This window comes from Drosophila subobscura, chromosome O (genome assembly GCF_008121235.1).
Source record: "Drosophila subobscura isolate 14011-0131.10 chromosome O, UCBerk_Dsub_1.0, whole genome shotgun sequence".
Classification (NCBI taxonomy): domain Eukaryota; kingdom Metazoa; phylum Arthropoda; class Insecta; order Diptera; family Drosophilidae; genus Drosophila; species Drosophila subobscura.
This window is the reverse complement of record NC_048533.1, coordinates 6330695-6342869: the sequence shown is the minus strand read 5'-3', so window position 1 is coordinate 6342869 and position 12175 is coordinate 6330695. Positions and strand designations below refer to the sequence as shown.

Here is a 12175-nt window from a genome sequence, read left to right as displayed (position 1 = left end):
TGTCACTCGACCCGTGCCAAGAGTCAGCCTGGCTGGGGCCCGGTATAAACACTAGCCCAGTCGTGAACGGAGAGCTCAGGGATTTGGCAGCCCCTGTTCTAATTATGCCTTACCCGGGTAACGCAGAGCTCTGCCGGGGTGGACCGTTCCCCTTCTCTGCAGCTCGTGGGAACTACATGGATAAATTAAATATTGCTAATTACAAAAACAAAAACGAGAGAGGCACTCCCCAAATGCCTGCAGGGAGAAATCCCAAGCGGGAGAAGGCAGCGGCCCAAAGGCCTGGCCCGATCCGCTCAGACGCAGAAAAGACCTGCACGGCAAAAGACGCGGGTACGAATCCGGGTGGATCCCATCCCAAACCTGGGATGGGTGGAAAGTCAACACCCAAAACTGATACCATGGTAGGGCAGCTAAGCAATATTGCGGCTGCCCAACCTTCCGGTGAAGCGGCGGGTGAGGACTTGCCATCTACCAGCGTCAAGCCAAGAATATAGCTATGCCGAAAAGAGAAGTGCTGGGCACATACTCCGTCGGCAGAACGCCAGCCAAGAAGTCAGTCCGACAGCAGACTGGCTGAAAAAGTAGAATGGGCCTCGACGGTGTTGCCCAACTTCAGTGTGGAGCCACAGAAGGTGGCCGCACAACAGAAGAGGCAACGATCTCAAGAAACGCCCGGACCTGCCGCGAAGCGATCCAGGATTCTACCCAACGTATCCTTCGCGCAGATTGCCAAGGAGAGGACGCTGATAGGCGTTCTCGATAAAGGCAGCGCGGAGGGAAAAATACCAGAAGCCAATGGAAGTGGGTGGAAGCGGCACTGGCCGACCGCTGCTTCGAGCTTCTAGAGAAGGATCCCGGGCCACCCCAGTCTGCAAGGACATGGGATGGTTCCAGGGAAATATTAAAGTGGTAGCCTGCGAGGATGAGCGCTCCGTGAAGCTATACAAAGCTGCGGTGGCGCAAATCGGTGAGGTCTACGCAGGGGCGAAGCTCGTCGCTGTAGACTGGAGCGAGGTGCCAAGTAGGCCAAGAGCCCGTATATGGGTACCGGCCACTTTCAAGGAGCCCGAGCGGATCCTAACGATGTTGCAGAGATGCAACCCCACACTGCCAACCTCAGACTGGAAGGTGGCTAAAGTGGAGGCATCAAAGGGCCCCCCAAAACCAGGCGGTAGTGATCCTGAACAAGGAATCGCTAGCCCCGATCGAGGCAGCCAGGGGAGAGCTCAACTTCGGGTTCAGCTCGGTGACCATGAAGGTCTACAAGTCGGATGCAGCGGCCGAGGCGCGTTCTGCCAACAAACCAGTTGAGCAGGACGTTGCCTCGGAGATCGAGGCACCGGAAGTAGACCCGGAGCCGGAGCCGGCCCTAGAGAGCTACTCCTCGGAGACGGAGCTGCTGCTCGATTTTGAGGCGATGTGTCGGGACGACATCCTCGACGACTCAGACGCCGATATAACAGTGGTGGAGAATGTTTCTAATGAAGTCTCTGAGGCTTCTGCAGATAAATCTCCACCACTGTAAAGCAGCATCCGCTGCTCTTATACTCCGCTTAGTCGCGAGCGGAGGAGACATAGTCCTAATCCAAGAGCCCTGGGTGGTAGGAGGCAGGGTCTGTGGATTAGCGACAAAGGACTACAACCTAATTGTAGCCCAAACGGAAGGTAAAATAAGAACCTGCATATTAGCAAGAAAGCACTTAAATATCTTTCTGCTCCACAACTTTAGCAACGGCGACAACACGGCGGCCAGCCTAGAGCTACAAAGGGACACGCCTGAACCTGGTGTCGTCCTACATGGCTCATGAGGAAAGCGATCCTCCCAGTGACCTCGTTCGCAAGATTGTCAGCGATAGCGAGAGGTCGGACACAAGCCTACTAATAGGCTGCGATGCCAACGCTCACCACACCCAATGGGGGAGCTCGGATACAAATGTAAGGGGTGAGTCACTTTTTTAGCTTCATCCTTAACTCCAACCTATTTATTGGAAATCGGGGTAATGACCCCACTTTCATTATAAAAAACCGCCAAGAGGTTATTGACCTCACTCTGTTATCTCACAAACTGTTAGACACTATAAAAGTTGGAGAGTCCTAGAGGACCACTCCTTCTCCGACCACAGGTACATCGAGACAACCCTATCGCTCGAAAGCACCATACCCACTAGCTATGTAAACCCAAGAAAAACCAACTGGGATACGTATAGCGCAAAATGGAGGAATTACTCCCCTAGCCCCAAAATGCCCGGATACACAAGACGATCTTAATCGTCTTGTGGACAATTCACGGAAGCTTGCAATAAGGCCTTCATGGCAGCTTGCCCCTCGACCAAACCAAGAGGGAAAAAGAAACCCCCCTGGTGGTCAAAACATATAGATACCCTCCGAAAAGACTGCAGGACTCTCTTTAACAGAGCCAAAAGCAGCAGCGAGGTAGCGCACTGGGAAAATTACAAAAAGTAAGCTAGCCCTATACAAAAAAACAAGGAGAGCAAGAAGGGCCTCTTGGCATAAATTTTTGCTCGAAATTGAGGACACGTCAGAAGCCGCAAGGCTACGCAAGGTCCTGTCAAAAACATCCCCCCTCGGTGGGATATCTCAAGAGAACTGATGGTACGTGGACAAACTCTAGCGAGGACTCCCTACACATTCTTCTCGAAACTCACTTTCCTGGGTGTACGACCATCGAGCCGGCAGACACCCCAAGTGAAGGCCGGAAACCTCGATGGGGCACATCCTCACAAAACGGAATATAAGCTGGGCAGTAAACAGCTTTAAATCCTACAAATCGCCTGGCCCGGACCAAGTCATTCCGGCTCAGCTACAAAAAGCCGGGGACGTGGCCATCAACTGGCTGCAAAGTATCTTCAGGAAGATACTGACAGTGGGAAAAATCCCCGCGCTTGGCTAAAGGCTAAAATAGTCTTTATACCCAAGGCAGGGAAACCCTCTCACACAACCCCAAAAGACTTCAGACCAATAAGTCTATCGTCCTTCCTTCTTAAAACCTTTGAAAGACTAGTCGGGCTGCAGCTGAGGGACAACCATTAAACCTCAGTGGCTGTCAGGGCGCTCAACATGCCTACCGAAAAGGGAAATCCACGGAAACGGCACTCCATGAAGTAATCTCGGCGGTAGAGAAATCTCTTCACGTCAAAGAATACTCCCTAATCGCTTTCCTAGACATTGAGGGAGCTTTTAACAACGTCATACCGGGAGCCATCACAGAGGCACTGACTGACCTGGGGTGGATCGTCACTTGGTGATGCTCATAGATCAATTGCTCACATGCAGGACAGTGACATCATCAATGGGATCGTCCACTCAGTCAAGGTATGTCAACAGAGGCACCCCCAAAGGCGGTGTCCTGTCTCCCCTTCTATGGAACATAGCCGTCAATAAGATCTTGTGTGACTTGGAAGGGGAGGGCTGCAAGGTGGTAGCATACGCGGACGACGTTGCCATTATCTTCTCGGGAAAATTCCCTCAAACACTCTGCGAACTAATGACCGCAAAGCTCGCACGATTGTCAGAATGGACAAAGTCGCGTGGACTGGGAATTAATCCCTCTAAAACGGAACTTGTGTTGTTTACAAACAAATACAAAATCCCGCCCCTCAACCCCCCAATACTAAACGGATGCAGGCTCTCCTTCAGCGACAGTGCCAGTTACTTAGGGTTGGTAATTGATAAAAAGCTCAGCTGGAACCTAAGCATCAAAGACAGAGTGAAGAAGGCTACGATAGCCCTCTACACTTGCAAGAAGGCCATTGGGCTAAAATGGGGCATGAACCCAAGAATAGTCAATGGATCTACCTAGCAATAGTTAGACCAATACTGCTCTACGGAGTCATAGTGTGGTGGACTGCCCTATCGAAGGGACCATCACAAAACAACTAAGCAAGGTGCAGCGAACTGCAGCCCTAAGCATCAGTGGAGCTCTGAGCACAACGCCAACGGATGCGCTAAATGCTATACTTTGCCTGCAGAGCCCTGACCTTGCAGGTAAGGAGCAGGCAGAAATGGCAGCAATCCGTCTCAGAGACTCCGACCAATGGGTGTCACATCGCACCGGCCATGCATCCATCCTAAATGGAAACAACATCGTCCCTGCAAAAACGGACTACTGCGTTCCGAGGGAGTATACAGATACCCCCTTTGAGACAATCATCCCTCACAGAAACGACTGGCTTGAGGGACCGCCTGGTCCAAAGGAAGCCATTCAAATTTTACTGATGGCTCAAAGCTTGACAACAAGGTCGGAGGAGGAATATACTCCGAACTGCTGAATATAAGCTACTCCTTCAGGCTCCCGGATCACTGCAGTGTCTTCCAAGCGGAGGTCATAGCGATCAAAGGAAGCTCTGAGCTGTCTTCAGGAACTAACCCCTGAAGCGACTTACATAAACATCTACAGTGATAGCCAAGCTGCAATCAAATCATTGAATGCGATAACGACAAGCTCGGCCACAGTTGCGAACTGTCGCAAATCTCTTCACGAGATGGCTTATCAGTTCGTCATCAGCCTAATATGGGTCCCGGGCCACCAGGACATTGAAGGCAACTGTATAGCAGATGAGCTGGCCAGAGCTGGAACAACAATCCCCCTTCTCAATGATAAGGAGGATATTCGTATGCCAATGGCCACCTGCAAGCTCAGAATAAAAGAACATTTTAAGAAACTTACAAATGACAGATGGCAAACTGTGCCACTATGTCGCATAACTCGGCAAACATGGCCTAACATAAATAGGAAGCGCACCGATGAGCTCTGCAAACTCAGTAGGAGTAGGTGCAGCTCAGTCATACGCTCCCTTACGGGACACTGGCTAATAGGCACACATGCAAACAGGCTGGGAGCCCCTTATAACGATTTCTGTCGAAGCTGTAGAGATGAGGACGAGGAGGAGACTGTGGAACACCTTTTCTGCTCCTGCCCGGCTCTCAGTAGAAGGAGACTCAATACTTGGGCTCTCCTTTTCTAAATGACATTTCGGACATGTCTACAATAAGTCCCAGACGGATCGCAGGCTTCATAAGGGCATCCGGATGGGATAATGGATAAAATAGGGTCTCACGGGAGAGAAGGGAGCGAAACATGCGGTATCACAATGGGCCGAAACCGGCCTAAGTGTGTCGGGTCTCTGACAATCCCCGACAGCCGCCTCAACCTAACCTAACCTACATACATTCACTTTGTGCACAAATACAATATACCCTATTTACTCTTCGAGTACCGGGTATAAAAACTTATTATTGAAAACAAATGTAAAAAACCGTGAAACAAACCAATATCACAAGTGGTTAAAATGCTTCTTAGAAGGTCCCTCATTCTTTAGAAATCGTAGCAGTTGAATGTATTTTTTTGCCAGACCAATACATTTTAATACGCACATTCAGCAATAATTCCAGTAATTTTCCCAATTCCTTTCAGCACACTTTTCTTGTCAACCGCACAATTTGCGTGTGTCCAGGATATGCACATATATCGCTGATATGATAAATGTTTATAAATTATGCACATGCAGAAGGAGTATGAAACGCTATAAAAACGCCAGAGGCAATTGCCCGCCACACGCACAAAGCAAACACAATCCGAAGAGTGAAAGAAGGAAAACTGTGCTTCGAGTCAAAGTGAAAGTGGCCATATAAAATGATTAAGCTGCAAGTGAAAGTTATTTCATGGGTTTTTATAATTTTAACAGGATTTTTATGCACGCCACAAATTGAAAGCATAAATACCAATTTCCTTGAGCTGGCAGCCTTCGAGGACTTTTTGCGGTCGCAGCACTTGCAGCAGTCGCTTGTCGTCCGTATCAAAGGAGGCGATGGCGATGGCGTTGGCAATGGCGAGAATGGCGACTGGCAAATTGAATGCCACCAGAAATTGTTGGCCAACTATCGTGTGCAATTTTATCAGCCAGGAATTTCCCACAATTTCGAGGATCTCATGTACTATGGGGCGCCGCGTACGGCAGTTCTAGTGCCAAAGTTTGAGCACCGTCTTGTCAAGCGTTGGGTCTATACGGTGGCATCTGAGGCGGGATACTTTAATAATTCCTTGGCATGGTTTATGCTGGGCTCCAGTCGAGTATCCCAGCCAGATGAGGCCCAAATTGTAGAGCATTTAGGTGGCTACAAGATGGGAATTGATGCGGATATCACAGTGGCCTTGAAGGCCACAGATAAGTTCGGCAAATAATGAGGTAACTTTATGGCTATGCTATTCATACTTCGCATAACTTGCAGCACCTCGTGGCGTCTTTATGATGTGTACAGGATTAATCAGCAGGTGCCTCTGCTTGTTCTGAGAAAGGGGATGTGGTCACCATCGCAGCGCTACAAGCTGATGGATAACTTTCGCAGCAGCTGGATACTTCGGAGACGCAATTTTCTAAATGTCACTCTACGAGGCAGCACAGCGGTAGGCACACAATTTGGGTGGCGGCTTCGCTCATCTTACCTCTAAATCCTCCGTCCAGCTGACAGAGAAACCTTCGGGCTTTGATGATATGGAGTACTTGGCCGACGATAAGCAGTTCCTGCAACTGGATCCCATGCAGCGGAAGACCTATCAATTGTTCAGACTCGTGGAGCGGCTGTACAACCTCAGGTGGGCAGCTTGTGGCAGAGTGTGGCCTCCAAAAAGGGTTTCAGAGTGCGCGCTAATAAGCCTACTTGCAGTTTGGCCATAAGCTTCACGGACAGCTGGGGCCAGCAGCTGGCCAACGGCAGCTGGTCGGGTGTGATGGGTCAGATAACCAACAGGGAGGCCGACTTTGCCGTGTGCCCCATTCGCTTTGTTCCGGACAGGCAGCCCTACGTGCAGTATTCACCCTCTCTGCTTACCCAGTCGTGAGCAGCTACTTGTTATCCTTCCATTACTTGGGTGGTGCTGCTGATCCAACTCTCCTTTCTTACAGCATTCACTTTTTGTTCCGCCATCCGCGACACAGTCAAATCCGGAACATATTCTTTGAGCCTCTGAGCACTGAGGTGTGGTGGTGCGTCCTGGCCTTGTGTACATGCAGCACTCTGCTGCTGTTGCTCCACATCCTCCATGAGGGACGCCAACATGGAAATCTTGTCGAGCGACGAGTGGCCTTTGTCTGGTTTACCATGCTCGAGACGTATCTGCAGCAGGGTCCGGCCACCGAGCTCTTCCGGCTGATGTCCACCCGTGTGCTCATCAGCGCTAGCTGCATCTTCAGCTTCATGTTGATGCAGTTCTATGGGGCCTTCATCGTGGGATCCCTGCTCTCGGACAGCCCCAGGAGTATTGTCAATCTGCAGGCCCTGTACGAGAGCAACCTGGACCTCGGCATGGAGGACATTGCTTATAATTTCGCGGTGTTCGGTAACAACAGTAGACAGCTGGTAAGGGATGTCTACCTGAAGAAGATCTGTCGATCTGGGGAGCACAATATTATCACTTTGAAGCAGGGAGCAGAGCGGGTTATTAAGGGTCGTTTTGCATTTCATGCGGCCATCGATCGTCTGTACAGGCAGCTCCTCGAGCTACGCATAGAAGAGCACGAAATCTGCGAACTGCAGGAAATTATGTTCAATCCTCCCTATGAGGCCGCCTCTGTAATGCTCAAGGGCTCGCCCTGGCGCGAACATCTAGCCCATGCCATTCTCCATCTTCGGGCCACTGGCTTGAAGCAGTACAACGACCGTCTGTGGTCGGTTTCCAAGCCGGACTGCAGCCTCTTCAAGGCCTCTCAGGTGGAGGTGGATTTGGAGCACTTTGCGCCGGCTCTTTTTGCTCTAGTGCTGGCCATGATGGCCAGTGCATTGATGTTTCTTCTGGAGCTGCTGCACTACTGGCTTACTGCCTTCCGGCCACGTTAAGATGTGGGAGGGGGTCAGGCGCGATGTCCATTTAAGTAATCAGCTTGCAGGAACCTTGTGCCCGGCTTGTCCCGGCTATAATGGCACGACTTTCGGCTACAAATTTGTGTCGCTCTTAATGTTTTCTGCATTTTTAATAATAATAAAAAATTTGTAATAATGTCAGCTTCGGGTGCTTGCAGCTATTCCCATTGCTGGTCCGCAGCGCAGAACAGCACAGAAATTAAAAATTCCATTAAACTGCAAACACTTGCATGTACTCTCCCGCCACCATTCCCATCCCCATAACCCGCATTTGTTCACCCTCTTCCTTTGGTATGGCTAGGGTCAAGCCAAGTTTTCTACACGAAGCCAGCTCTTCATTTAGACTTAATTATGAAGCGCCCTGGCATGGTGAAGGAGGAAAATGTCACTTGTTTTCTATTAACTGACAAGCTTTTAAGGGGAAAACCCCTGAATTTTCAAGCGCTAACAACTTAACAGGGTCTGTCCGCTGCTGCTTCTGCTGCTGGTTTAGAAAAGGGTTGGGAGTAAAATATTTCTACCAATTCTGTAGATGACAAAGGACCTTATTTATGGCCACACGATCTGGAACTCGAATTCCATTGCAATATCTTTACAAATACGTCTGCAAAATGTGGCAGTAGTCACAAACCTAATTGTAAAGTAATCACATTTGTTGCAATTGAATGCGTTGTCGTTGTCGTTGTCCCTGCCCCAGCGCTAACCATGAGACGCTAACCGTCGCATGAGAAGCTCCCATCTGACTGTGGTCACGCATAACCTTCAATTAAGTTGTCATAATGTCTGACAGGGCACGGACAGCGGACAACGGGCACCGCTTAGGGGACCCTGAGTCGGTCGAGAGTCCAGTGGACTCCCACAGCAATATAATCACATCTATATGGGTACTTTAGAATGAGATTGTGCAATGGCATGGTCATGACTGGTTCAGCAATTGCAGCACAGTTCGTGAGCGGATAAAAACTTGTATAAATCGGTTGATTATAGTAAGAAGTTTCCCCATTTTGGAATAGCTTTAGCTCCTTCGTGCTGTAAGTAGTGCTAATTATTCCAATCAAATTCAAATTTAGAGCGCATTTCTTTGGTAATAAGTCTGTAATAAGTACAGAGGAACCTATAATAAATAGATATATTTGGTACGCACACACATGTGTACGGGGACACTCCCCCCATCACATACACATGTCAAATTATGCAAATTTACAACATGATTAAGCTCGTTTAGCTGGACTCCTGTCCAAACTCCGTGTAGTAGGCCTTCAATGTCGTCAACGTTGGGTCTCCGTCTGTGTTTGTTTTGCAATTCAAATGAATTTGCTTCGGATCCGTAGGGGGGATGCTCTGCTCTGGGGACTGGGACTCTTAACAAACCGCTCACTCCCTGCTCCCTGCCACACATTTTGGCTTGTTTGTTTCAATGTTTAGTTGTGTATGTGTATGTTTGTGTTTGTTTGTCTGTCTGTGGGTCTGGCTGTCGCCCTACCACACTTCCGCTTTGGTTATATAAATTCGTACAAATCGTTCGATGGCCGTTTGCTCTGTTCCTTCGGTCGAAGTATCAATTGTTTGGCATTGGTCTTTATTTATGCATTGTTGTTGGCTTGGCATCGTTGTTGTAGTCCTGTAGTCCATGTCCTCTCCTATTCTGGTGGCCTATCCGATGTCTGCATGGTGGTCTGTGTATTTTATTGCTTATGGTTATAGTGGGGATAGAGGTCCGCCCGCACTCTCTGAATGAATTTATATTGTTTTTGAAGTGTTTAAATGTTTGTCCATGTTTGTTACAGCGCCTGCCGTATGCGGGGCGTATGCGCAATTCGAATTTATGCAGGCTTAATGTTAATGCTGAGCTGGGCTTGGCTGGAATGGGCTGGGCTGGGCTGGGCATGGGCTGGTGTGGAAATATATGCAGATGAAAGAGAGAAATACTCCAATGGCAATTTCCTCACTTCAATGGCAAGAGATGGAAGTTTATGCAAATTCAACTTTGAGTAGGAAGACTTTGAGACTAAGTGCTAATTAAATAAGGCGAAGTCAACTTTAATTTGATACTAACAGACAGCAAAAGATGTTGAATTCCAAGCACAGAGTTTCTTCCTAAAACTCAAGCCATAAGCCGCCCAAACAGCCACAACAACTTTGAGCAAATCAATATTAATTGCTGGAATTCACTCAGCCATAAATTTATTAATAAGAAAGGAAAATAATATAAAAATAAAACAAGAAAATCAAGCAGAGAGCGGGCGAAAAGCGAAAGAACAATCTGTAATATTTCCACAATTTATGCTGCTGGGGTTTTCCCTCGCCGCTTGACTACTTTTCCGCTTTCCACTCTTTCTACCGATTGTCGAGTCGTGGAAAAACTTTTGCAACTTTTGCCGCAGCATTTGTGAGGCATCTTTTCTTTCCAGGGACCGAATCGTCTCGTTTTATACAGCTAATGCCTGTGGTCGTACTCGTTCTCGTACTCTGTGTCCAGTCCCCAGTCCACAGTCCTCAGTCCCCAGTTCCCAGTAGTCGGACTGCTCGCTTGTGTTATGTGCTTATTATAAAATAATTAAGTCCTTTAGGAAATTATAGTTCTTGTTGCTCCGCTTTGGTCTGCAATCTTTGCCCCCGTTTTTACTTCATCTTCCTTGTAGCTCTGTGATTTCTGAGCTTTTTCCCCTCATTGTTCTGTTGCTTTTGTGTATTTAATAGTTCTGGCTGACCACATGGGGAGAACAGAACGCTTTTCCTTCCCCCTTTTCGCTTGATTACACATATGAGTGCCTGTACAGAATGAAATTAAATTTAAATTATTACCTTAAGATTACAAAAAACTCTACATACATTTAAAGAAAGTCACAAAATGTTTCATTCTCTTCGTAGGTGTGGGCAGATGTGTGGCTCTACATCATCGTCTACCCACAGACTGACACTCACATACACACACACGAATTCATTTTGTCTTCATTTTGCTTGTGGGCTGCCACTGGCATATGAGTAATTTATTGTGTATCTAATTAATTATTGCTGTCTGCGTAATTTTTGTGCCCCCAGAATCCAGAATGAATGTGCCTCTCAGTCTGTCGGACTGTCTGTTTAAATGCCCCATCTGTGAGTCGTGCTGCTGTGCGCTGTGTGCTGTGTGGGAAGCATCGTTAGCATTGACTTAATTGCCAAGCCACAGAATGACTCTATTAGGAGTTCAAAACCTAGTAGTATCTTGAACCGACAGACCCGCAGGCCCCGGCCATGGACATGATCTATGTGGATGACATGTGCCCTCTAGCTCCTGCAGCTGCACTTAAATTTATGTATCCGGTGGCCAAAACAGCTAAAAGACTCTTTAAAAATGCACTGCACCGTCGTGCAATGGTGTCGTGCCAGACTGGAGAGACCCATCCATTTTTACATGCCACGGAGTATGACAAGTGTTGGCCAGCTATAAACAGGAAGCAGGACAAGCAGGGCTCCCTGGCCGGACCCTTGATAGAGGCATGGACACTGACACCCTGCCAACGAGCCATGAATGGCCCTTTAGTCAATGTCCATGTGGGTGTAAAAGCCGCTTGAGTGTGTGAGGTTCTCCACGAATGTGTGTTTTTGACTTTAGAGGTTCCTTAACAGAGCTGGTTACTTTTAGGGTTCTCTGCTGTTGCACTTTAAGATACATATCAGTGCACTGACATGCGATTATCGCATATCAATTACCCAATTCATGCATTCTGAGCGCAAACACGCGCAAGCCTGTATTGGCTATAATCAATTTTCGAGGCCAGAACCAACCCAGAGGATTTCGCATTCCCATCATCACAGCAACGGGGCGGCGCTCCACTGATTAGGTTTGATGGGAGTTTGGACTGGTTGCTTGTGCATTTACCTGCAAGGAGGTATATCCACTCCATTCAAGCGAAATGTTGACCCAGTAAACAAGCAGTACAGCCAGCCGATAATCAGGCTGCAACGCGTTTTGGTCCACTCCACAAAACGTGACAAGGATCGCAAGGGCTCTGCTGTTACCGCTACCGCTGCTGACCTGTTAGCGGAATGGAAAGCAAACAACCTGACGCCGACAAAAGAAGCTGCAGAGCTCTCAACTACCCAAATTCAGCGTGGCCCTGGCATGGCCCTGTCCTGGCCTCCTGGCCTGGCCCAAGTTAATGAATCGTAACCCACTTGCACCATATGAAAATTAATTACCAAACTAGTTCGAAAAACTTTTCGCCACAGCAAAAGTTAAACGCACCGAAAAAAAGTTAAGGGAAGCCAAAGGCTGGGCCAACCAATCAATTTTCGTCTGCGACAAATG

The 12175-nt window shown here is 48.3% G+C and overlaps 1 protein-coding gene across 1 annotated transcript; it reads left to right on the top strand.

The window, feature by feature from the left end:
• The first annotated feature begins 5582 nt into the window (after positions 1-5582).
• On the top strand, positions 5583-8026 carry LOC117897888 (ionotropic receptor 75a). Its single transcript, XM_034806964.1, has 5 exons — positions 5583-6192; positions 6253-6427; positions 6486-6616; positions 6688-6858; positions 6927-8026. The coding sequence occupies exons 1-5, from the start codon at positions 5657-5659 to the stop codon at positions 7855-7857; spliced, it is 1944 nt and encodes a 647-aa protein (XP_034662855.1). The 5' UTR covers positions 5583-5656; the 3' UTR covers positions 7858-8026.
• Positions 8027-12175: the final 4149 nt, after the last annotated feature.